This window comes from Cebus imitator, unplaced genomic scaffold (genome assembly GCF_001604975.1).
Source record: "Cebus imitator isolate Cc_AM_T3 unplaced genomic scaffold, Cebus_imitator-1.0 Scaffold177, whole genome shotgun sequence".
Classification (NCBI taxonomy): Eukaryota; Metazoa; Chordata; class Mammalia; order Primates; family Cebidae; genus Cebus; species Cebus imitator.
Window position 1 is genome coordinate 1,261,099 of NW_016107492.1, and position 23,908 is coordinate 1,285,006.

A 23,908-nucleotide genomic window follows, 5' to 3' on the forward strand; every position below is an offset into this window, starting at 1 on the left:
AATGACTAATTCAACTTAAATGCCATCTTACAAGGCTCTCATATAACAACCGTATCTGAAGTCATCCCCCAGTGACCACACCATATCTGTTTCTTTTCTTGACACGATTAATTACTATTGTATGTGCTTATTTACTTGTTGGTTTTCTCCCTCTTCTTCGTTAGACTGCAACTTCTATTAGGGCAGCTATCATGTCTGTCTGTGTTAGGGGTGTATCCCCATTGTCTAGCAAATGCCTGACATACAAGAGGTCCTTCAATAAACACAGAAATACTTGTTGAATGAATGAATAAAAACATTCCCGAAGGATCGCAAGATACCTGTTCAGCCAAGAACGTTGCACTGTGCACTGCTTTTCAAAGAGATGGCAGTGAAATCAGATGCCTTTCAAGCTCTAAGCCAAGTAGTGTTGGCATTCCGTTCTCGGTTTCCTGGCTGTCACAACCACTTGTCCCTTTGCCCGAAGCGAAACCGCCTCCCCGCTCCGCCCGCTGGCAGGTTACCAAGCCTCGCTGCCCCACCCACCGCCCAAGCGCGCCCCCTTTTTGGCTGCAGCGCCAACCTCGAGCGGGCGGGGCGCCGCCGCGAGCCCCAGCGGGCCCAGGGCGACGTCGCTCCGCTGCGTGCTGCTGGAAGCCTGCAAAGCTAAACAGCAGCTGCGGAGAGGCTCGTTCCCGTTGGCGCCTGTGATTGGCTGCGATCGAGGGCCCGGGCGGCCGGCCAGCCGTCTAGTCGAGCGCCGACTGGCTGGATTTGCTGTCAGTCAGCGGGAACAGATTTCTCTCTCTCCATCTGGTCAACTGCGGGAGAGAAATTTTCGAGAATTTCCAGCAGGCGAGGCAGTGGCCGCTTTGACTGCTTGCTCCGGAGATCCGAGACGACTGAGAAGGCACTCGTATTTACCGACCAAGAAAGCCCCTCCCCTTCCCTCCATTAGCTAATTAAAACACTTTTCAGGGACTTAGCCATCCAGAGGTAAGAGCCTAGAGAGTGCAATTCATTTATTACTGCTAACCGTGCGTTATGTTCTTTATGGGCGGCCTCGGAATGGACAGTGAACGGAGAAGGGCTTCCCGGGAAGGTGAAGGGGAGGCATAGGTTTCGGTTCCCCAGCCCCCTAGTCGGCGCTCGGCTGGCGGTCGGTGTGTCTGGGTTCTCAGAGCGCCGCTTTCTTCCCTTTGGAGGTCAGGAGCAGCTGGTCGGGCCGGGGTGGGGCGCAGCTTGGCTGCCTGCGCCCGGGGCGGCGGGTTTCCAGCCCAAACTGCTCTCGGCCTTGAATGTGGTCGCTGCTTGGAGGCAAGCGCGGCGCGGGCGGGGTAGGGTGTGTGGGCCAGCCGAGACTGGAGGCCCTGGACGCGAGGATGCTGCGGGGTGGGCGCCGCGTCAACGCCCGGGCGAGGGAAACGTGGCGACCACGGGCTCGGTACGCCCAGAGGGAGGTTGGGAGGCGGAGACCTGGCGGCGGAAGGTGCCCAGAGAGCCCAGCCATCTGCGAGGCTGCGCGGGCGGGCGGGGGTGTGTGCTTCCCGCCGTGTGTCACCCTGGCCACTCGCCTGTCAGGGCCAGCGAGCCGAGCCCAGGATCCAGAACTGCCCCCAGGTGAGCTTTTCAGGAGGCGCGGCATCGGGAAGGATGCACAGCCCCGACTGGTTTTGATCCGAAGACTTGGGTTTTGCTTTGCGCTGAGAGCACTGTCGTCTCAAGGCCTTGTAGCTGGTGATGTCTTTTTCAGCAGCCGCTTTCTGTAAATGAGAAAATTCATCGGAAGTGACAAAGAGGCTCCAGGTGGAAATAGCCGGGAAATTTGCAGTCTCTAAAGCTCTACTGGCTTTTCTGAGCTTCTCACTGTTAACATGCAGCAAGGCCTCATCTGTTCTTTCCGTCAGAGCGGAGGAATGAGATTGTCCTTCGGTTTCAGAATGAGCTACTAAAGTAACAGATTACAATGACCTTGGAAAAAGAGCCGTGGGGCCGGGCGCGGTGGCTCACGCCTGTGATCCCAAAGCGGGCTTGAGCCCAGGAGTTCGAGACCACCCTGGGCAACATAGTGAAACCTTAGCTCTACACAAAATACAAAGATTACAGGGCGTGGTGGCATGTGCCTGTGGACTCAGCTCCGGAGGCTGAGGTGGGAGTATCGCTTAAGCCTAGGTGGTAGAGGCTGCAGTGAGCTGAGATCACACCACTGCACTCCAGCCTGGGCGACAGAGCGAGACCCTGTCTCAAAAAGAAAAACAGCCATGGTTTGTGGTACTCTAGTTAGGCAGTCGTGGCAGGAATGAGGGCAGCACGTGTGACTGTGTGTTTGTCTGATAAAATGCCTTAATTATAATCGTTGAGTAATGAGTTCTCGCTAATGATTTTTTCTTGCCACCTTAGTCATTACCACTGATCACACAGGCAACTTCCTTGACTGGTATCCTTAGAGAAGAGGAAAGAAGAGGGGAGAGTGGCTGGTGATGTAATAGAATGTGAAGGAAACTTCTTAAAGGCATTATAAAGTTACAGGTTTGGGATATAGTCTGTGGCTTGTATGCGTATTTACTAACATTTTAAAAGGCATCTATGGGAGTAGAATACTGAGTACTTTTCATGCTCACATTTCAGTACTTTAATCCGGTCACACATTTGAACATAGACATATTCACATTAAACCTAAGGGGGTTCCTTTGGAGTTTTTATTGTTGTTTTCTTTTTTCCCCTCAGTTAAAGCAGTAAATTTTCTTTCCCTTCCTCCTGGCAGGGTATTGATAAAGAAGGTATTGGGGTCCAAATTAGCTGAAATGCATTCTGGAAATTTCCATACTATTTGAATTTATTGGGATGCTTTAGTTGATTTTCTAAAAAGGTTGATAAATATTTGGTTTAAGAATATTTAAAATGGCTGTGTTCTCGTTATGGAAGTTGTAGATACTTAAGTGCCACTTCATAAAGGGCAGATAGGAATGCTTTCTTAAAATATTTTTTCTAGAGGTATAAAATCTAAGCAGGTTTCAGAACTTTAGAACTCCTGAATAATTTTGGCATGTGCTTAAACTGCCCTTTTGACCTGCTTTCAACATTCAAGAACAGTTTAACTCAAATCCTGTGCACCTTTCTGCCACAGACAGTGCTTCCCTTTTGGATGACTTGACTTCCAAAGATGGAATATAATGTTAAAATGGCTTATAAAATAAACTAGCTGTGATTTCGAATTGAAAGATTGAGCTACATCTCCCCTGCTTTCTTAAAAAGGAAGATTTCTCTGTCTCTTAGTTTGCAGAATAATGAACTCATCCCAATTTGTAATTGAGAACTGACAAAGACAGTTCTTAGTTGTTCGCTAATTTGTTCTACACTCTTTTTGTTGTAGAGAACACTGATTGCTTTTTTTTTTTTCTTAAGGTTTTTGTTTGTCATATCACAAATTCTACTTCCCTTGCCTTGTATAATCATTCCCATGAGCATCAGCAGAGCTGTGGGGTCTATGATGGCAGATCCTGATTTTGAAGGTTTGGAGGAGGAAACTTTTCTTGATGTGCAGGTTTAATTCAAAGTTGTTACTTACTTTGGGAACTCCAGTTGCCTTTGAATTGTTTCTTAGGGAATATGGAGGGGATTGGTATGACTTAGTTACATTGAAGATGGAAAAGGACATGGAACCACTTCATAACATCTCTTATTTGCCTAAGTGATGCTGACTTAGCTTTTTTTGTCTTGTTTTTGTAAACCAGCTATATATCTGGGTCATATTTCATTTCTGCCAATAATATGCCTTAGAGTAGGTGTTTTCCTATGACTCCCTGCTTTCTGAGAGGATTCTAGACATAATACACGAGGAAGGAGGTCAGGTTGATGATTGATTTTTAAATATGCAAGTTTATAGAAACCGCCCAATTTGCATTTTAGCTCATTCTTAAAAATGTTTTCAGTGGATATTTGTTCTCTATGAGAATGCAGCTCTACTTTATTATTTAAAAAACAATTGAGGGAAGGGATAGAGAGGAGAAAAAAAGGCAAGAGTATACTAGAAGAGCTGCAGAAAAACTTCATTTAATATTTATTTATTTGTAATTCCAGAACTCTGGTTTAAAGTAGGTGCATGACTGCAGAGTAGTCCAAGGCTGAATATGGCATGTATACTTTCAGACCAAAGTCAAAAGAATAGTATTTTGGTAATCTCAAGTTAACTCTTCAAATATGAATATTTTCTAATAAATATATTTATTTAAAGTTCTTTTTTTTTTTTTTCTATATGATATAAAGCTGCTTTAGGAACTGTCTCCAAATAATTAGTACTTTTATTACCTGGTATATTGTATTCTATTTGAAATCTCAATTCATCACCTATAGTTAACATAATTGAGTTAAAAATTTTTTTTAACATACTATTGCTGGCTTGAATTCATAGTTGTTGCTGAATAAAATCTAACTCTCAATTAGAAGAAAAAGAACAAATATCTCTTGCAATAGAGTGTGTTATTTTTTTTTCTCTCTCTCTTTTAATAGACAGCATCTTGCTCTGTTGCCCAGGCTAGAGTGCAGTGGCGTGATCTTGGCTCACTGCAACCTCTGCCCCCCAGGCTCAAGCAATCTACCCGCCTCATTTTTGTACTTTTTGTAGAGATGGGGTTTCATCATGTTGCCCAGTGTGGTGTCAAACTCCTGGGCTCAAGCAGTCCTCCCACCTCAGCCCCCTGAGTAGCTGGGACTACAGGCACACGCCACCACACCTGGCTAATTTTTGTATTTTTAGTGGAGATGGGGTTTCACAAGGTTGCCCTTGGCTGGTCTCCACTGCTGGCCTCAAGTGATTTGCCTAACTTGGCCTCTCAAAGTGCTGGAGTTATAGGTGTGAGCCAATGCGTCTGGCCATGTTACTTCTCTTGGATAACCAGAGATGCTGTGTCCCTGCCACTCCCTAACCCACCACCAATGTTGTCTTATAAAGAAATGAATTTCAGCCTTCCATACAGGATCTTGGCCAAAAGCCCGGAAGGGATGACTTCCTGAGTCTTTAATGATCATTAATTGTTTTGGTGGTCATCTTTATTCCAAATTCTGTGACGGCAGAGCTCATGTATTTTTTATTGCTTAAGTATCTAAAGATTGAAGCCAGCTCTGTGCACATTCCTGTAATCCCAGTACTTTGGGAGGCTAAGATGGGTGGATCACTTGAAACCAGGAGTCTGAGACCAGTCTGGGCAACAAAGCGAGAACCTATCTCTACAAGAGATAAAAACAAACATCTAAGGATGTTCTTTGGAACCTCATTCATTCTTTTGCCTGTTTTACTCATCGAAAGAGGCCTTCCCTATGCATAGCTAGACTGATTTCCAAAAATTCACTTGAAAGTAATTATTTGAAACCTGTAGTGCATTTTCTCATAGCTGCACTCAAGCTGGATTTCATTGGTATATGTTTATACCTTTTGGAAAGATACATTTTCTCAAGCTCATTTTTATTGTGAAATAATTTAAACATACAATTGAGAATAATATAATACCAGTAGACCATCCACCAACATTATCAAACCTTAGTATTATGCCATCTTTTCAAGTTGATTTTAAATTAATGAAGTAATAGAACACAATCCTATGGAGACAAATTTCTTCTTTGTATGGAAAATTGCCAGAGACAGCCCTACCCACAGTGGGGTAGGAATTCCCCCTGGTAACACCCTGTAATGCTAAGACTGAGGATTGAGTTTTGGGGTGGGGTATAGAGTAATAGTTTTAAAGAAGTGTAGTCTGAAGTGTCAGTGGATTGCTAGGGTTGGGAACGGAGAGCTGCAGTTGTAAATGTAAATGCATAGATCACTTGTTCAGAAATTAGGGCTGCTTGTCACAAATGCGGTGCTGCCGGGTTCCTGAGATCACACCCACACACTCTCCTAGTGATAGTCTACCAGGAAGGGGAGCATCATTAAAACTGGCTTTTCTTTGTGCCTCTGGGGTGTTTGCATGCCAATTTATATTTACCACAATAATATGTTATATAAAGTTTAGTAGGTTGAGAAATCTCAAAATAAAAACTTAGATCAATCCTAGACTATGTGTTTGCTAAAACTTGGCCATTCTTTTTTCTTTTCTTTTTCTTTTTTTTTAAGATGAAGTCTTGCACTGTTGCCCAGACTGGAGTACAGTGGTGTGATCTTGGCTCACTGCAACCTGTACCTGCTGGGTTCAAGCAATTCTCTTGCCTCAGCCTCCCGAGTAGCTAGGATTATAGGCGCATGCCTCCAAGCCTGGCTAATTTTTTGTTTTGTTTTTTTTAGTAGAGACAGGGTTTCACCATGTTGCCCAGGCTGGTCGTGAACTCCTGAGCTCAGACAATACACCTGTCTTGGCCTCCCAAAGTGTTGGGATTACAGGAGTGAGCCATCACGCCCGAAAACTTGGCCATTCTTTGGAAACAGAACTATTTTATGTATTCTTATTAGCCTGTTATTTTTTCCTCAAGAGACTTTGATATTATTAATATTTACCCCTACCTTTTCTTGAAAGCAATAGAGTTAATGAAGGGAAGTATATTTAATTATACCTGTATTCTGTGTTCTTGCTACTTGAAGTGCAACTTGCAGACCAGCAGCTTCCGTATCACCAGGGTGTTGGTTAGAAATGCAGAATGGCTCCACCCCATAGCCACTAAGTCAGAATCTGCATTTTAACAAATGATTGCAGGTTCAAGTTTGAGAGACACATGTTCTGTGTATGTGCACACTGTCAAATTTTTATAGAACTTAAATGCTGTGAATGAGGTAGGAAAATCAATTCATTTTTGATCCACTGTTCTTAGAAGTAGGCTATTGGATGTCTACCCAATATATAACATAAATATATGTATTTTCTGTCAAATCCTTTATGACATTCATTTTTGGTAATATTTGATAACATACTAGTTATATTCAAAATTTCTGATGGTCTCTCTCTCTCTCTCTCTCTCTCTCTCTCCCCCTCCCCCCCTCCCCCTCTCCCTCTCCCTCTCTCCCTCCCCCGCCCGACTTGCATAATTTTTCTTGAAGACATTCTATTATTGTTCCATTGACCTTTCCCTCATCACTGAGTCCTTTGGAGCTGAGTTATGTCAACAGCTGCCTTAATTACTTTGGTCAGAAGTGGTGGGAACCAGTTGAGAAGGAGAGTGTTGCTAAGCTCCCGCTTGCTGCAGGACGACAGGCAGGTGACACCCACGTGCAACAGCTCCACTTCAGAGCCTAGGTGTTCTCGGTTTGACCCAGATGGTAGTGGGCGTCCAGCTACCTGGGACAGTTTTGGGATCTGGGATAACCGCATTGATGAGCCAATTCTGCTGCCACCCAGCATTAAGTATGGCAAGCCGATTCCCAAAATCAGTTTGGAAAATGTGGGCTGTGCCTCACAGATTGGCAAACGGAAAGAGAATGAAGATCGGTTTGACTTTGCTCAGCTAACAGATGAGGTCCTGTACTTTGCAGTATATGATGGACACGGTGGACCTGCAGCAGCTGATTTCTGTCATACCCACATGGAGACATGTATTACGTATGTACAATGACTTTCACTCCTGACTTTGCAGTTCCCCTATGCGTCCTACTTAAACTTTCACCCTTTGGCTGAGGCCTCCAGGGTGAACATAGTTACTTAAGTGGTTGCATGCTGCTGCTTCATGAATGAGAAGTAGTTAATGAATGAGAAGTAGTTTTAAGTGGATATCACAATTTCAGAAATGCATGTTTTAACAACTCCCCTGGGGAAAGCATTAACCAAAATCTATAGCACTTAATTTGTGATCATTTCAAGTGAAGTGGCATAATGTGCATGAGATCATCTATGAGAAGCATTTACTCCCATCAGTGTAGGAAGTATAAGTGCTTCAATAAATGGTAATTACACTTTCAAGTGGTGTGAATAGCTTTGAATACTTGACTTGTTGAAAATAGCTTTGGATGATTGGCATTAGTGTGGAGAAAATGCATTTAATGCAGATGTTCTGGAGCTCTTCAGTTTATTTACTTCAACTATTATTAGTGCATTTTTGAGGGTCATATTACTGCTAACATTGAAAAAGGGAGAACATGTGATAGAGTTATGACCATGTAACTATTCTTGACTTCCCACGTGACCCTTTTTTCACTTCCTGTGTATACCTCATTCCATGAAAGAACTCATAATAGGAAGGAATTCTTAACCTCTCAGGGATGTGGTAGTGAGGATTAATTCTTCAAAGACAAGGATCTGGATTTTGATTTTTGTGCCCTTAAAAGCTTATCACAGTGCCTGATACTTACTGCATGCTCAATAAGTGTTTCTTAGCCAGTAAACCTTCAGCATTTAACAGGAAAATTATGAGGGCCATTGTATGGAATGACTGCTAGCTAGCATTAACAGTGAAGAGAGAAACCTATTGTAAAATGATTGTTTGATGCTTTTTTTTCCCTCCCCACAAAGGGATTTGCTTCCTAAGGAGAAGAACTTAGAAACTGTGTTGACCTTGGCTTTTCTCGAAATAGATAAAGCCTTTTCAAGTCACGCCCGCCTGTCTGCTGATGGTATGTAAGACTATCATATTCCTTGGGTGTTAGGGAGTATATGGGGTGGGGGAGGAGTTAAAAGTAAACAGTTTAAGTCCTTTGTGGGAGGGGATTTTAATGTAAACTTGTTTGTAAGGATTTATATAGAAATGATATTATATGAAGAATCACATTAAATGCTGTTTTAAATCCAAATTAATGTAAATACCTCACTTTTAAATGAAATATATTGGAGAATTTTTTACAAAGAGAAACCCCAAAATAGTTTTGATGTTGTATTTTAGTTTTTAAAAGATTTTAAAAATGTTTAATCTGTTGCTCATTTTATGGACAAAATGTCCATACTATGAGTTTTGTTTTTTTGTTTTTGTTTTTTTTTTAGATGGAACTGGTGACCAAATGCTGAAATACACTACAGGGTAATTACATCTAGCTAAGACAGTCATTGTCCAACAAGAAAAAAATTGCAAATAGATCCTAAATAGAAAAAGACAATAACTAATTTGTATAATTAAAAGGAAGATGTTTTTCTATCACTTCTTAAAAAGCTCAATCTTGCAGCTTTCCTCTGGCAACTAGTGATATTTTCAGCATAAGGGCATGCTAGTTGAATTTAAAATTTTGTGTACTGTATGTCCTTAAATTTTGACAGTGTTTGAAATGTTTCTGGTTTTGACTAAATTTATCAAAACCATTTCAGGAAAACACAGCAAATGTTTTCTAGTTAGCTAGCCTCTAATTTTTTGCTGTTAAAGTTCACCCTGAAAACTTCTGTACCAGCCAAATGAATGTATGCATGTAATCTTGTAAATGATTTGAAAATGAATCATGCAATAATCTTGATCTGTATTTGGTTCATCTTTTTCTTAAGAAAAAAAAAAGGCACCACAGAAATGTTATTTGCACGGTTTTCAGTTGGAGTACATAAGGATAGAGATTTTCTGCATTTCACAGCTAAGGAACTGAAGATTAGAATGGTAAAGGTCAGTGCAGAGTTAGGGCTGGAATTTTCCTGACAAACCAGCATTCTCCCTTCCCTCTCAAGGGGAGAGGAGAAGGTAACTCTGGGTTGGCTCTATTTACCATTTTGAGATTTTTCCTGAGCTTCTGTTGAGAACCTTAGTATCACACTCTTACAATCCACTCTGTTCAGGGATATGTTTTCCAGTTTGTAGATTATTTAGGCCCATTTTCTTTTCTCTCATTCCTTTGGATTTTTTTTTCCTTTCAACTGGACCCTTACCTTTAAGAAGACAGAAGTTGAAAGAGGTAAACTTTATGTATAAGATTTAGCTCTTGTTCCAAATGGTTAAAACACATGAAGGAGAAGAGGAAATAAAATGTTTTCTTATGGTTTTATTTTTATTACTTCCTGAATTTTGGTATACTCTTATTTCATAATAACCAAGTTGGCTGTGAGTCTGTCTTTGTCTCACACCACAATGTTTATTGACTGTAGTGCCTGTGGTGTGCCCCAGCTGTTCTGTAAATACCTGCAGCTTACTGGGCAAGGGTTTTGGATGACAATGTCCATATTTATCCCAGGCATGTGACCACCAATCAACAACATTGACCTTCACGGTGCCATCAGCCTTTTTTTTTTAAAAGGATCTAGTCAATGTAGATGTTTAAACTAATCAGTGATTGACTTGATGTAAAATATGAAAGGACTCCTTTCATTATTGAATAAAGTATAACTCAACAGAATTTTGAACTTAAAGAATTTAATTAACTTGCTTATCTTAAAAGAAACTTTCTAAAGATATATTTGTCATAAAAACAAACAGTTGTGTAAAGAAATTAATCACAAAACTGCAATTCATATGTTTGCTTCAGCAGTGCGTACACTAAAATTGGAATGATACAGAGATCAGCATGGTCCTTGGGCGAGGATGGCAGGCAAATGCATGAGGCGTTCCATATTTTTTATTCTTAATAAAATTAATTCATTTTTAATAAAGAAATTAAAATGCATCATTTAATTTAATTCCTCTGTCATATACTTTGAGGTAATGATCACAGAACATTCTTAAGATATTCTAAAATTTATTTTTTATATAATGGTCATTTGTTTGAAAGTATAATGGAACAAGACGGGATGATGCCCTTAGTGTGTACTCAAAGAAAAAGTCTATTATAATATTGTTATTAAATCTTATTTTGTATATATTCTTATCAGTCTGTGTTTTTAAAAAATTAACGTTTTGAGAACATTTAAAAATTGTATTCTTAATAAGTTGCCAAAGCTTTCAAAGATGGCAAAACTTGCCTTTTGATATTTAGGGCCTATTTTATCAAATATATTAAAGCCACTAAAAATAGAATGCCATATGTTGTGTAACTGTTCAATTTGTGGATTTTTTAAGATGTCATTTTATATTTCAAAGTTATTATTTAAGTTTAAAACTTTAGTTTTTAGCAAGAACTGAAGCAGTATCAGTATTGTAAGAGTGGATAATATTCTTTTCAGCCTACAAATATAGGTAGGGCCAGTACTAGTAAAAGAAAATTTTGTAGTAAGTGCAGTTCGCCCTCTCCAGTTTCTTTCATCTTTTCTCCTTTAGTATTAATCTCTTTCCCTCCTCTTGAGCCCTTCCTGTGAGGTGTAGGACTGAGGCTTATTCATTTTTGAATCTCCAGTGTGCAGCACCCTGCATAGAACCTGGCAGGTACTCAATAATTATTTGAATTGAACTGAGATCTCCACTGCCTACTCTTTCTCACTGAAGTTACTGTAATTTATTCTTTGATTATCATATAGCTGATTTAATCAAATTATTAATAAAATGTATGCATTTTAATGAATTGTTACTCCTGGGTAGATCTGAATTTTAATTAGCAGACACCTGAAAAAGGCTTAGTTAAACCATAGAGGGGAATCACTAATGGTGAGATTTTAGGTATAAGTGGGAGAGGTGCCCCTCAGTCATACTGAAGCAGTATTGTTCATCTGGCATAATATCCAAGGGTCATTGTCTCACTCCAAGGAAATCAAGGACGCGGACACACAGGAATGAGGTTAAGAACGGAGATTTAAGCTCTTTCCTGTAAAAAGAGGGGTCCCAAACAAATTTCTAGTCCGCGGTGAAGTGCAGGAGACTTTTTAGATGAGCTTGAGAAGGCAGTGTCTGATTTGCATAGGGTAGGAAAGATTGGTCTGAGCAGGTGTACCATTTGCATAGCACATGAAAAACTGGTTAGGGCTAGGTGTGTCATTTGCAGAGTGCCCAAGAATCTGGCCACCCCCACCCTGATCTTTTGTTATGCAGATGTTTCTCTACCTGGCCAGTGCCTTGTTGCCCATTCCTTTACTGTACATGTGGTGATGAAGAAAAGGGAAGATGGAGCATATTGAACATGCCTGGCCCCAGGAAGCCCTTTGCTATTGGCACAGCTGCCAGCATTCACCTGTGCAAAATTCCAGCTCGCTTATGTTTGCAGCTCAATTTTTCAGGCTGCTTTTTGTTAGAAAAGAAATGATTTGGGAGCTGCTTTTTGTTAAAAGGGAAGCCTTGCTGAGGACTCCTTTACCCTCACTATCTGCCTAAATAATTTCTTTCAAGCTCCTGTATCAATATCATATTAGCTTTCTTAAGATAAATTAAGTGAAAATAAAACATTCTTATCTCTTCTCAACGTCAGTTCCAAAGCTTTTACATCTACATAAAGAATTTCAAGTTATATTATTAACGTTTAGAATATTTACTCTTGAATGGCACTGCTATTGCCTAAGCAAGTTCGCATTCAAGTTACACTTAGTGAGAGCTCTTCTCTGCCAGGCAGGTGTGAGTTCAGCATAGGCAAGAGACTATTATGTGCACTCCATCCTTTCAAAAATGAGACAATGCCAAACACAGATGCTGCATGTCCTGGATGAATGATCTGTAACATACAATAAAAGCTTATCATTTGAGTAGAATAAAATAAAATAATTTACTCTTTTAGCTGGGGATAGTTTGAAAAGAATAAAATCAAAATGCCACTTAGCAAGAAGTGGCAAGAACAAGATTCCCTTGTCCTTAAGAAATTGCCAGCTATTTTTATTCCTTTTTTGTTAATGCATTTTAAATCTGTCCTTAGTTCTCAGTAGCCAGTTTCATCACCATCTTTTAATTTTTTGCATTCAGTTTATACCAGTAATGTCTACTTTTACAATTAATAAAAGCAGCCAGTAAATTAAAATGGTATCCTACCAGTCTTCTGTTGTTTATAAACAGCCACTTAGAGCAAACTAGATGGTAGAAGACTTAGGTTATAATTCTATATTTCCTATAAGCTCTTCAGAGTGTTTCCAGATTGCTTAAACTTTGAAAGCAACAAAGCTCCGAAAGGGACAAATGGAACAAAAAGAGAAGACTTGCTCTGACATTCAGAGTGGGGGACGTTGATGGCATTGTGAGTCTCATCAGAAACTTTTATGTTCTTCATATCCTGTAACCTCTTTTTGGAAGAATTAAACTACAAAATAACCAGAGCTATAAACATAGCATTTTTGAATCCCCTATGCTGGGCAGCCAAAAAAAAGATAGGTAGAGCATTGAAGAGAAATGTTCTTACTCTGCTGCTACTGCTTCAGCTCATTACTTTGATTTTAGTGTTCATGAATCATGAGTCTAGAACACCCATTTTTAATAAATATTGAAACTGTATTGGTTTATACATAATATTATTTGCATAATTGAGCAATTTAGTAGGAGTCATTATTCTTTGGAAAGTATAGCTTTTGCTCTTTATGTTGCCATTCAGAATCTTGATCATTTTTCTTTTAATGTTATCGACCTGCAACACCAGGGAAAGAGAGAGCTGCAGAAATACCCATTTTGCGAATTATATAAAATTATAAACATGCATTAGAGCGCAAGAGTCTCACTAGCCTTTATTTAAACAGTGAATTTAAATTAATCATTCTACTCAAAAATGCCTTCTAGGTACTAAATCTCTGCATTAAGCACCATTAACAAATGCAGGTATCTTGTATAGGAGGTGCTTTGATTCCTTCTTGATATACATTTAAGTCCCAGTAAGTTGGTGGTATACTGTAGTTTACATCCTGCTTGTCAGATACAAATTCTTCAGTGCTGTAACTATAGATTTATCTATTATTGAGCCAATTGTAATATTGCTACCAAACAAATTTACAGTGCATTTTTTTCTAACTTAGTAAAGGTACTAATTGACTGTGTTTAAGACCAGCTATTTCAGTGAATGTGTATACGCGTGAGTAGTGTTTTTGTGAGCGTGTTAAATGTGTATCTGTGTCACCACTTACATGTCTTGGTACAGATACATTTGTATATAGTTTTTTCAACCTTAGAAACTACCAAATTGAGAAAGAAGTGTTACTCTGTGAAGAAAAAATAGACTCAAATATAAAATACCATCAACTGGAACAAACTGAGTTTTGGAATCATTGATTTGGCATTTCCTGGAATATTATATAATTTGCTAGTGAAATTTTCACCAAAATAAAAAACCCTTCCCTTATTTTGCAGCTCTTTCTCTGCTCTCCCATGTGTTGCAGTTTTGTAATGTTTGAGCACAATTTCTGGGTGAAATTTCCTATTTGCCTCTGTGCGTGTTATTTGTGGCAGAGAACTGTGCCTGGTCAGCAGCTCTAGATCTGGAGCCCGTGGACACTATATGCTGGGCTTCAGTGGAAAGAGAGATCTGCTTAATTTTGTCCCAGGTGAAGGAGTCCGGCGGGTCCTAGCCTGGACTACGGGAAGGTCCCCACATCCTCTTTGTCCCATTAGTTGAGATGACTTGCAGTAGAAATTGTCCAGTGAGTGTTAAGAACTTATTGAAAGATGTCTTAGTTTTTTAATTCTGTTGTTAGGGCAAAATGAGAATTTTACATCCATGTTAAATGTTAAATGAAAATGAATCCTGATTTAATATTTGTATTCTTAAATGCTTAGCAAATCAGAATTGACAGTTAGTTTTGAAGGCTTTCCTGTAAATCCTGGGATTTTGGAACTGTGAAGTTGGGTTGGTAAAAGCTCAAAGTCTTTTAAAATTTCTAGGTGACAGAGCCATGAATTATAAGCCTAAATAACTAAGCTTAATGAAATTTTAACTCTTTTACTGTGGCCAATAATAAACCATTTTTAAGAAAGCTATTGCTGATGGTTTAAACAAAGGGAAGGAATATTAAATTCACGGGATAGGTAGCATCTGAATAAATGATTTAATAAATAAATAAATAAATAAATTTAAAGAGCTTACTTGGCTCTTTAAATCATTTGAAATATTATAGTTAGTCAAACTGTAAAGATTCTATTGTATATTCGTTTGGGTAATTTAAAGTTATGAGTTAACATTTGTAATATAAATATCACTGATACTTATGCTAAAACATTTATATGATGGACAAATATATCTTTCATCATTGCAGAAATATTACGTTGGCACAACAGTTCCAAAATCAAGAGAAAAATGGGAAGATAGTGCAACTATAAATGTTATTTCTCAAGAAAGTTCAGCATGACTATAAAAGATTAAGTAGACTTTATTCATGCCTTTCCATTTTACTTTTCTGATTAAAGCAGGCATTTTAATATACCAATTGGAAACATCCATATATATATATATGTATATATACATATATATATATATATATGTATATGTATATATATATATCTCCTTCCAGTGCATTACTGATGAAGTTTTCAAAATTATCTTTTTTGTGAAAANAACTTGGAAAGATTGAATCTTAATCAGTCAAATCAGTAGCACTTCGTTTTTCCTAAATCCGCCTTTAAAATCAAAGTCATTTTTGGAATGTTTTAAAGAGTTCACAGTGTTACTAAAGACAATACCTGCTTTAAATAAGTTATCTTTTCCAATTTATTCCACTTTGCTTTATTTTTTAGCTCATAATTTCACAACATTCTCATTTTTGACAAGGCTCAATGCACCCTAACAATTTTTAACAAGTGGTAAAGACCTTAGGGCAGACACTGTTAGGAGAAATCAAAGGAAGATGCAAAAGTGCAGTGTGAGTGGCTGGAGGAAACAGTGGCGACCTCAAGCCCAGTAACAATGAATTTTATTTGTTATTAGAGGAAATTCATATGTGTGGGATGCTCTGGCCCAAGCAGGACCCCAGGAGTTGCAGCTGGCAGTTCCGCCCTGCGTTTGGGGTTTGGAGTGCTAATTACACCAAGTTTATGAGAAATTAGAATGAACTTCATTCCCCACCCCTCCTCCCCCAGATTTTCTGCTTTGATAATGATGATTGTAACTTTGTTTCATGTCTAGGGAAGGACAAAGATAAACAGAAAAGAATGTGAGCCTGTAACCATTTTAGGAGTTTTGGGTGAACATTTATAAAATTAAAACAGTTTCAGAAGTATACAGAGGTAGAATATGCAAATGGTATGCCCTTGACATATCTCACTTAGCTGACTAACTGATAATATGTTCACAGGATAGGAGTGACAAATGGAAGGGAACACCTTCTAAATCCATAGACTGTAGAAAACTCAGCTTGCCTGCGTGGGCTCAAGTAAACCTAAGTTATCCCACCAACAGAGCCAACCTAATTAAATTTTAATACTTTCAGTCAGACACCAGATATCCACCAAGGTGTCCTTATAAGTTCAAGTCCGTGCTACTTGGTATGAATAGAGGCCATTTGTAGATAGTGATACAGTGTTTGCCAGATTAGGTTAGCAACCTTTCCTGTTTGCATGGAGCCTTGTTACTGAATTAAATACTTGTTTCTCTGCATGCTGTTACTTACATAGTTCATTTGCATTTTATTTGCTTAGCTCTAGTTAAATTAGAATGATATATTCCAGCATTAGTTGTGCTTCTGTTTTATTTTGTAATAAAAATTCCATATCCAATCATTTGACTGTCACTAACTTGAACTCTTTTTTCATAATATTTTTAGCAACTCTTCTGACCTCTGGGACTACTGCAACAGTAGCCCTATTGCGAGATGGTATTGAACTGGTTGTAGCCAGTGTTGGGGACAGCCGGGCTATTTTGTGCAGAAAAGGAAAACCCATGAAGCTGACCATTGACCATACTCCAGAAAGAAAAGATGAAAAAGAAAGGTACTACCACCACTGATCCATCATTCTATGTGGGTGATGCTTTTAGTTCATAACAGTTTTTAAACTGATGTCATGCTTAAGTTTAACATGGTTTTCTGCATATCACATCATTGTCATTTAACTTTTAACAGGATCAAGAAATGTGGTGGTTTTGTGGCTTGGAATAGTTTGGGGCAGCCTCATGTAAATGGCAGGCTTGCAATGACAAGAAGTATTGGAGATTTGGATCTTAAAACCAGTGGTGTCATAGCAGAACCTGAAACTAAGAGAATTAAGGTAAGGAAGGACCTGCAAGCACTTGATGCACCTGCAGAGAGTGAATGTAGGAATGTCTCCGCTGCAGGCTTTCTTGGAAGCCTTAAGTGAAGCCAAAATGATTTTAAAAAGGGAGTAATATATGGAAGGATAAAAAAAACTTTTCAGGTAAAATAAGATGCTACTATTCTGGCCTAATATATTGTAGAGGAGAAAACATAAATTATTTATTTCCCCCTTTTTAGGTTCCTAGCTGAGACACTTTCTTGAAAACAAAAGTCAGATTAACTACAACAACTACACATAAGCAGACGGTTCAGCGTGCTGTACCCATTGTGCAGAAAAGGCCTCAGTTCAAAGTATTTCTCTCTCAAGGCAGTGGCTTAGGGGCTTTGCTTAAATAGTGTTTAAACAAAGAGCCACAAATCCTACATAGTGACAAAATAAAGAAGAGAACACTTTCAGTCTTTTAAAAGGCAGAAAAATGTGTGGAGATAGTAAAACCTGTTCCCAGATTTCTCTAGTGCCTGCTGGTTTCTTCTCTGGGCAGATAAACAAGTGCTGTCTCCAGCCACCAGGCAAGTAGAGGCTGAGTAAGTGTTCCCCTGCCTTTTCAGTTACTTTGGCAATCCTCAATATTTGGGAGAGAAATATTTTGGTTTCCCTCAGTAGGAAGAAGTGTTAGGTTTTTGTTTCACTCCAGCTTTGGAATTCTCCTGGTGGAATGGTCCTACTGTTCTTACTCACCTGCACCCAATCAGCCAGCATCACCTGCATCGAATCAGCCAGCATCACCTGCACCCAGTCAGCCAGCATCACTGCACCCAAGCAGCCAGCATCACAGGCACCCAATTAGCCAGTGTCACCCGCACTCAGTCAGCCAGCGTCACCCGCACCCAATCAGCCAGCGTCACCTGCACCCAATCAGCCAGCATCACCCGCACCCAGTCAGCCAGCGTCACCCGCACCCAATCAGCCAGCATCACTGCACCCAATCAATCAACATCACCTCCCCATGGAAGCTGCCCCGACTTCCCTTTTCCACCAAACCAAATAATCGCCCACTTCTACTTCTGTGGCATCCTTTGCATGCTACTGATCATTGTCCTCATTTCCCTAAACTGCCCCCAGCACATACCCAGTCCATGAACTGACACTTCTCTAAAACTCCTGAGCCACTATAGTCCCTAGTACAGTATAGTGTAGGCTTCCGAAACTGGCAGGAAACGCTTGTTAATTAATTGCATGAAGGATTTCAAGTCTATTGATATCCCACTTCATTTTATCTAACAGAGAATTAGGCAGAGTTTACTATGTGCTAGGCTTTGTTCAAAATAAGTACTACTATTTCAATTTTTCAAGGAAAATCTAAAGCATAAAGAGGTCAATGCACCTCTGCTCACCCAGCCCAAAAATAGAGGCAGGATTCAAATCCTAGAAGCCTGGCCTCAGAAGACAGCACTCACAACCATTACATTGAGCTACCTCTCAGCATTGGACTATCTGGATTCTCCCTTTAACATTTTACAATGTTAAATTATGCAAGTAAAGCAAGATATCTTGAAGGGTGTTTGCTAAATGGTTAGGACTGATTACCTCTGGTGATTGGATTTCAGAGGATTGCAACTTCTTTACTCTTTACTTTCTGATATTAAGTGCTATTTATATTTTACTAATTAAATATTAGCTTTATCCTTGGTGGTTAATTCTAAATGTTACTACTTTTGCCCAACATATAGGCTTTACATTTTCACTGTTTGCCTATGTATTAGTCTGTTCTCACACTGCTGATAAAGATATACTTGAGACTGGGTAATTTAAAAGCAAAAAGGTTTAATGGGCTCACAGTTCCACATGGCTGGGGAGGCCTCACAATCATGGTGGAAGGTGAAAGAGAAACAAAGTCATGTCTTACATGGTGGCAGGCAAAGAGAGCATGTGCAAGGGAACTCCCCTTTACAAAACCATCAGATCTCATGAGACTTCTTCACTGTTATGAGAATGGCATGGGAAAGACCCCACCACCATGATTGAGTTACCTCCCACTGGGTCCCTCCCACAACACATGGGAATTATGGGAGCTACAATTTAAGATGAGATTTGGGTGGGGACAGAGCCAAACCATATCAGCTTACAAGCTCTTACACAGATGACCACTCAGCAAAACAGATAAAAATCTTTGAATTAGCAAGATTATTCCAAGTCAGAGTCTAGCTAATAATCAGAGGCATTCGGTTCTGATTGCAGCTACATCATGCTGATGACAGCTTCCTGGTCCTCACCACAGATGGAATTAACTTCATGGTGAATAGTCAAGAGATTTGTGACTTTGTCAATCAGTGCCACGATCCCAATGAAGCAGCCCACGCAGTGACTGAACAGGTGACCCAGAGCTTCTTCCGGAAGAGTCTCAGGAGAAGGAAAGGACAGCCCAGGAATTGTGTTTTAGCTTTTGAGTGTTGCAGTGAATTTTAAACTTGATTCCATAATATTTCCAAGTACAAAATTTTTATTATTTCCCCAAGTTAAAATTTTAATATGCCAAGGAAACGAGCTTTGTTTATTCTTTGGCCTTGCATATACTTTGAAATGAGAGTAACAGCAATAGTAAATTATAATAGTAGTAAACTAATATGTCACTTACACTTACTGTGTCAGACAGTATTCATATATATTAACTCATTACTATATGTATTGCACAGTATATACAATTACATATATGGTAATCACAATAACCTATTAAGTTGGAGCTATTTCTGTCGCTTTTCACAGATGAGGAAAACAGGTACAGAGGCTACACAGTTAAGTAACTCACTGAAGGTCACAAAACTATTAAATTGCAGAACTGGACTTCAAACCCAGACAACTAGTTTCCCAAATCCAACCACTTGACCATTAAACTAGAGTGCTCTAAGCAAATATCCAACTTGAGGATATAGCATAGTCATCTTCTGGTTATTCAGAATGGGTGGGTGGAAAAGATAAACCAAAATACAAAAAGGCATAGGGATGAGGTTGTGTGTCAGTCAGAACTAAAATTAGAAGATGGCTGGTAATATCCAGTAAAGAAAACTTAAACTGTGCTTTGTATTATTTAAAGTACGTTTTAATTCAACAGCTATTTTTGCATTTCCCAAAATAAGATAACAGACCTTACTTCAAAAGTGTTATTTACTCGGAAATAGATGGGCAACATCATCATAAGACATGAATTATTCATTTGGTTACGGCCTTCACCCGTGCTAACCAGGGTGCTCATGAAATTGAGGAAATAGGCCCAATTCCATGGATGAGCACTTCTTTCCCAATTTCAACTGCCTGTCTTGCAGTATTTGCATTCTAATTCACAAAGGCAATGAAATTTGTAATGAATGCATAGTGTTCCATCTTATTCTTATACATAATTCATTTAACAGGTCCCCCGGTCAAAAAATTTAGTTTATGTTCATGTTTTCTGTACTATAGAGGAAGCACTGTAATAAATATTCTGACATCTATTTGTGCATATCTGTTTCCTTCAGGAAATAGGTTGAATTCTTAGAAATAGTATTCAGGTATGGTGGCAAGCACATGTAAGTCCCAGCTACAAGGGAGGATGAGGTGTGAGGATTGCTTGAGCTCTTAGAAATAAAATTTCTACAGAGTGAGACTCCCTCAGGAAAACAAAAAAAAAAAAGAACAGAAATACACAAGTATGGGTGAAGTGCGGTGACTTGCACTCTAATCCCAGCACTTTAGGGGGACGAGGCTAGAGGATCACTTGAGCTCAGGAGTTTGGGACCAGCCTGCGCAATCTGGCAAAACCTCATCTGTATAAAAATAAAAAGGTTATCCAGGTGTGTTGGTGCATGCCTGCAGACAGCTATTCAGGAGGCTGAGGTGGGAGGTGGAGGTTGCAGTGAGTTGAGATTGAACCACCACACTCCAGCCTAGGTGACAGGGCCAGACCTTGTCTCAAAAAGACCCCAAGAAAGCACACAAACAAAAATAACCCCAAAGTGATATGAGTATTCTCTGTGTGTAGAAGAGTATTCTGTGTGTATATAATTATATTATGTATGTGATAAGATTATATGATCAAATGTACATCATTTATTTTTGAGACCCTGTCTCAAATAAAAGAAAGTTCCATTAAAAAAAAAAAAAAAAAGAAAAGAAAATTTCTAGGCCAGGTGTGGTGGCTTACACCTGCACTTTGGGAAGCTGAGATGGGAAGATTGCTTGAGCCCAGGAGTTTGAGACCAGCCTGGGCAATATGGTGAGACCCAGTCTCTACAAAAAAAAATATATATTTTTTTTACTTAGCTGGGCATGGTGATATATGCCCATGGTGTCAGCTACTTGGAAGGCTGGGGTGGGAAGATCACCTGAGCCTGGGCGGTCGAGGCTGCAGTGAGCCACGATTGTGCCGCTGCACTCCAGCCTGGATGACAGAGCAAGACCTCGTCTCAATAAATAAATACAAATTTCTAGATAAAAGAATACACAGTGTTCTAGAGCTTTTAATAAGTTTGCCAAATTCTCCGCCAGAAATACTATGCCAGTTTACACTAGCATGTTCTACAGTTTGTGTTTCTCCAAATTTTTAGCGTATTTTTTTCTTTTTACCAATTTGATAGGTGGAAAAATCAAATTTTAGTGTAGACATTTGTATCTTTTTTTCTTTTTTAGTGGAGTTAGATATTTGCATAGGCTTATTAGCCATTTGTATTTCTTTTATGATTATGGCTAGTTTTTTTGTCTTTCAATTTCCAAGGTTTTTATTCTGTTAGGGTAACTTTCCCTAAAGGGAAATGAATTCCTGGTAAGAGCTAACAGTTATCAAGTCCATGTGTTAAGCCCTGCACTAAATGGTTTACACGTATCTTCATTTTCAGGAGCTGCATACCAATGCACCTTAGTCCACTGGTGTTTCTGTTGCCAAAATTGCTACAGCAGAAATAGTTAATATGGTTGTTTTGGGTCATCTGTTATTCCATGTGCAATTTAATAAAACTTGTGGGCATTAATACAGGGTGAAAATCACAAACCATTGTGAAATAAGTAGGTTAGTAACTGCATGTAAGACCAGTTTGGCTTTCCAGGGGAAGGGGATTTCCAAGGGAAGGAAAGGCTGATTTCTCTTTGTATAGCCTGTGATTTCCAATGTTTTTCTTTTTCTTCTTGCCAAACCTTGCAGGCAATACAGTACGGTACTGAAGATAATAGTACTGCAGTAGTAGTGCCTTTTGGTGCCTGGGGAAAATATAAGAACTCTGAAATCAACTTCTCATTCAGCAGAAGCTTTGCCTCCAGTGGACGATGGGCCTGATTACCAGCTGGGACTTTGAGTTTCTGTGCAAAAGTTTTTCACTGAGCATGTCAAGAAACTGATGAGATCAGAAAAGTCTCCTGTATCTGGGTGACCCTGTGACTCACTAGATCAGTGCACAAGTCAGTGTAAACTTAACCACTTAGTTTTCTTCATAAATACTCATCATATTTGTGTTCAGCTGTGGGTGCTCCGTGTAAATATGTGTGTAGTGATGCTACTGTGAGTCTTTAAATTGAAAGCGCAAATAAGAAGTGGTTTGGATACACTTGATGAGAGATGAGAGTGTTGCATTAATAATTTTTAAGACTCTTAGGCAGCTATGGTTTTTTTTGATCATTTTTGTTCTTTATCCATTTGAACATGTTTTGAAGTTCTTCAGAACTAGTCAGTTTGAATTTTGACAGCTGTTCAATATGTGATCTCCAAGTTAAAAAAAAAATTTCCAGGCTTCCCTAATTCTATAATGCAAGTTTTTATTTTAAATAACTCTCCCAACGAATAAGTATGAAAACAGTCTTTTGTTACCATATTTTGTATTCTGGACCACTTACTGGTGAAAATAACCCTGCAAAAGAAAGTAATTCGGCCAGGCATAGTAGCTCATACCTGTAATCCCAGCACTTTGGGAGGCCGAGGTGGGTAGATCACCTGAGGTCAGGAGTTCAAGACCTGTCTGACCATCATGGTGAAACCCTGTCTCTACTAAAAATACANCTGAGCCACTATAGTCCCTAGTACAGTATAGTGTAGGCTTCCGAAACTGGCAGGAAACGCTTGTTAATTAATTGCATGAAGGATTTCAAGTCTATAGATATCCTACTTCATTTTATCTAACAGAGAATTAGGCAGAGTTTACTATGTGCTAGGCTTTGTTCAAAATAAGTACTACTATTTCAATTTTTCAAGGAAAATCTAAAGCATAAAGAGGTCAATGCACCTCTGCTCACCCAGCCCAAAAATAGAGGCAGGATTCAAATCCTAGAAGCCTGGCCTCAGAAGACAGCACTCACAACCATTACATTGAGCTACCTCTCAGCATTGGACTATCTGGATTCTCCCTTTAACATTTTACAATGTTAAATTATGCAAGTAAAGCAAGATATCTTGAAGGGTGTTTGCTAAATGGTTAGGACTGATTACCTCTGGTGATTGGATTTCAGAGGATTGCAACTTCTTTACTCTTTACTTTCTGATATTAAGTGCTATTTATATTTTACTAATTAAATATTAGCTTTATCCTTGGTGGTTAATTCTAAATGTTACTACTTTTGCCCAACATATAGGCTTTACATTTTCACTGTTTGCCTATGTATTAGTCTGTTCTCACACTGCTGATAAAGATATACTTGAGACTGGGTAATTTAAAAGCAAAAAGGTTTAATGGGCTCACAGTTCCACATGGCTGGGGAGGCCTCACAATCATGGTGGAAGGTGAAAGAGAAACAAAGTCATGTCTTACATGGTGGCAGGCAAAGAGAGCATGTGCAAGGGAACTCCCCTTTACAAAACCATCAGATCTCATGAGACTTCTTCACTGTTATGAGAATGGCATGGGAAAGACCCCACCACCATGATTGAGTTACCTCCCACTGGGTCCCTCCCACAACACATGGGAATTATGGGAGCTACAATTTAAGATGAGATTTGGGTGGGGACAGAGCCAAACCATATCAGCTTACAAGCTCTTACACAGATGACCACTCAGCAAAACAGATAAAAATCTTTGAATTAGCAAGATTATTCCAAGTCAGAGTCTAGCTAATAATCAGAGGCATTCGGTTCTGA

At 39.3% G+C, this 23,908-nt stretch overlaps 1 protein-coding gene and 1 non-coding gene across 5 annotated transcripts; both read left to right on the forward strand.

Moving 5' to 3' along the window:
- The first annotated feature begins 547 nt into the window (after window positions 1-547).
- On the forward strand, window positions 548-22,584 carry PPM1K (protein phosphatase, Mg2+/Mn2+ dependent 1K). Of its 4 annotated transcripts, none has more exons than XM_037744494.1 (9): window positions 548-975; window positions 7,004-7,502; window positions 8,409-8,509; window positions 8,874-8,910; window positions 13,984-14,012; window positions 16,389-16,554; window positions 16,686-16,830; window positions 19,057-19,191; window positions 21,989-22,584. In XM_037744494.1, exons 2-9 carry the CDS (start codon window positions 7,063-7,065, stop codon window positions 22,118-22,120), a joined length of 1,185 nt encoding a protein of 394 aa, XP_037600422.1. In that variant the 5' UTR covers window positions 548-975; window positions 7,004-7,062; the 3' UTR covers window positions 22,121-22,584. The 4 variants fall into 4 exon arrangements, with proteins under 4 accessions (XP_037600422.1, XP_017400596.1, XP_037600424.1 ...); XM_037744496.1 differs by lacking the exon at window positions 548-975 and adding an exon at window positions 1,334-1,423 and having other exon boundaries at window positions 21,989-22,580; XM_037744495.1 differs by lacking the exon at window positions 548-975 and adding an exon at window positions 1,469-1,599 and having other exon boundaries at window positions 21,989-22,580.
- LOC119473687 lies at window positions 10,317-10,418 on the forward strand. Its single transcript, XR_005202901.1, has one exon. It is a non-coding gene; the product is annotated as a U6 spliceosomal RNA (small nuclear RNA).
- Window positions 22,585-23,908: the final 1,324 nt, after the last annotated feature.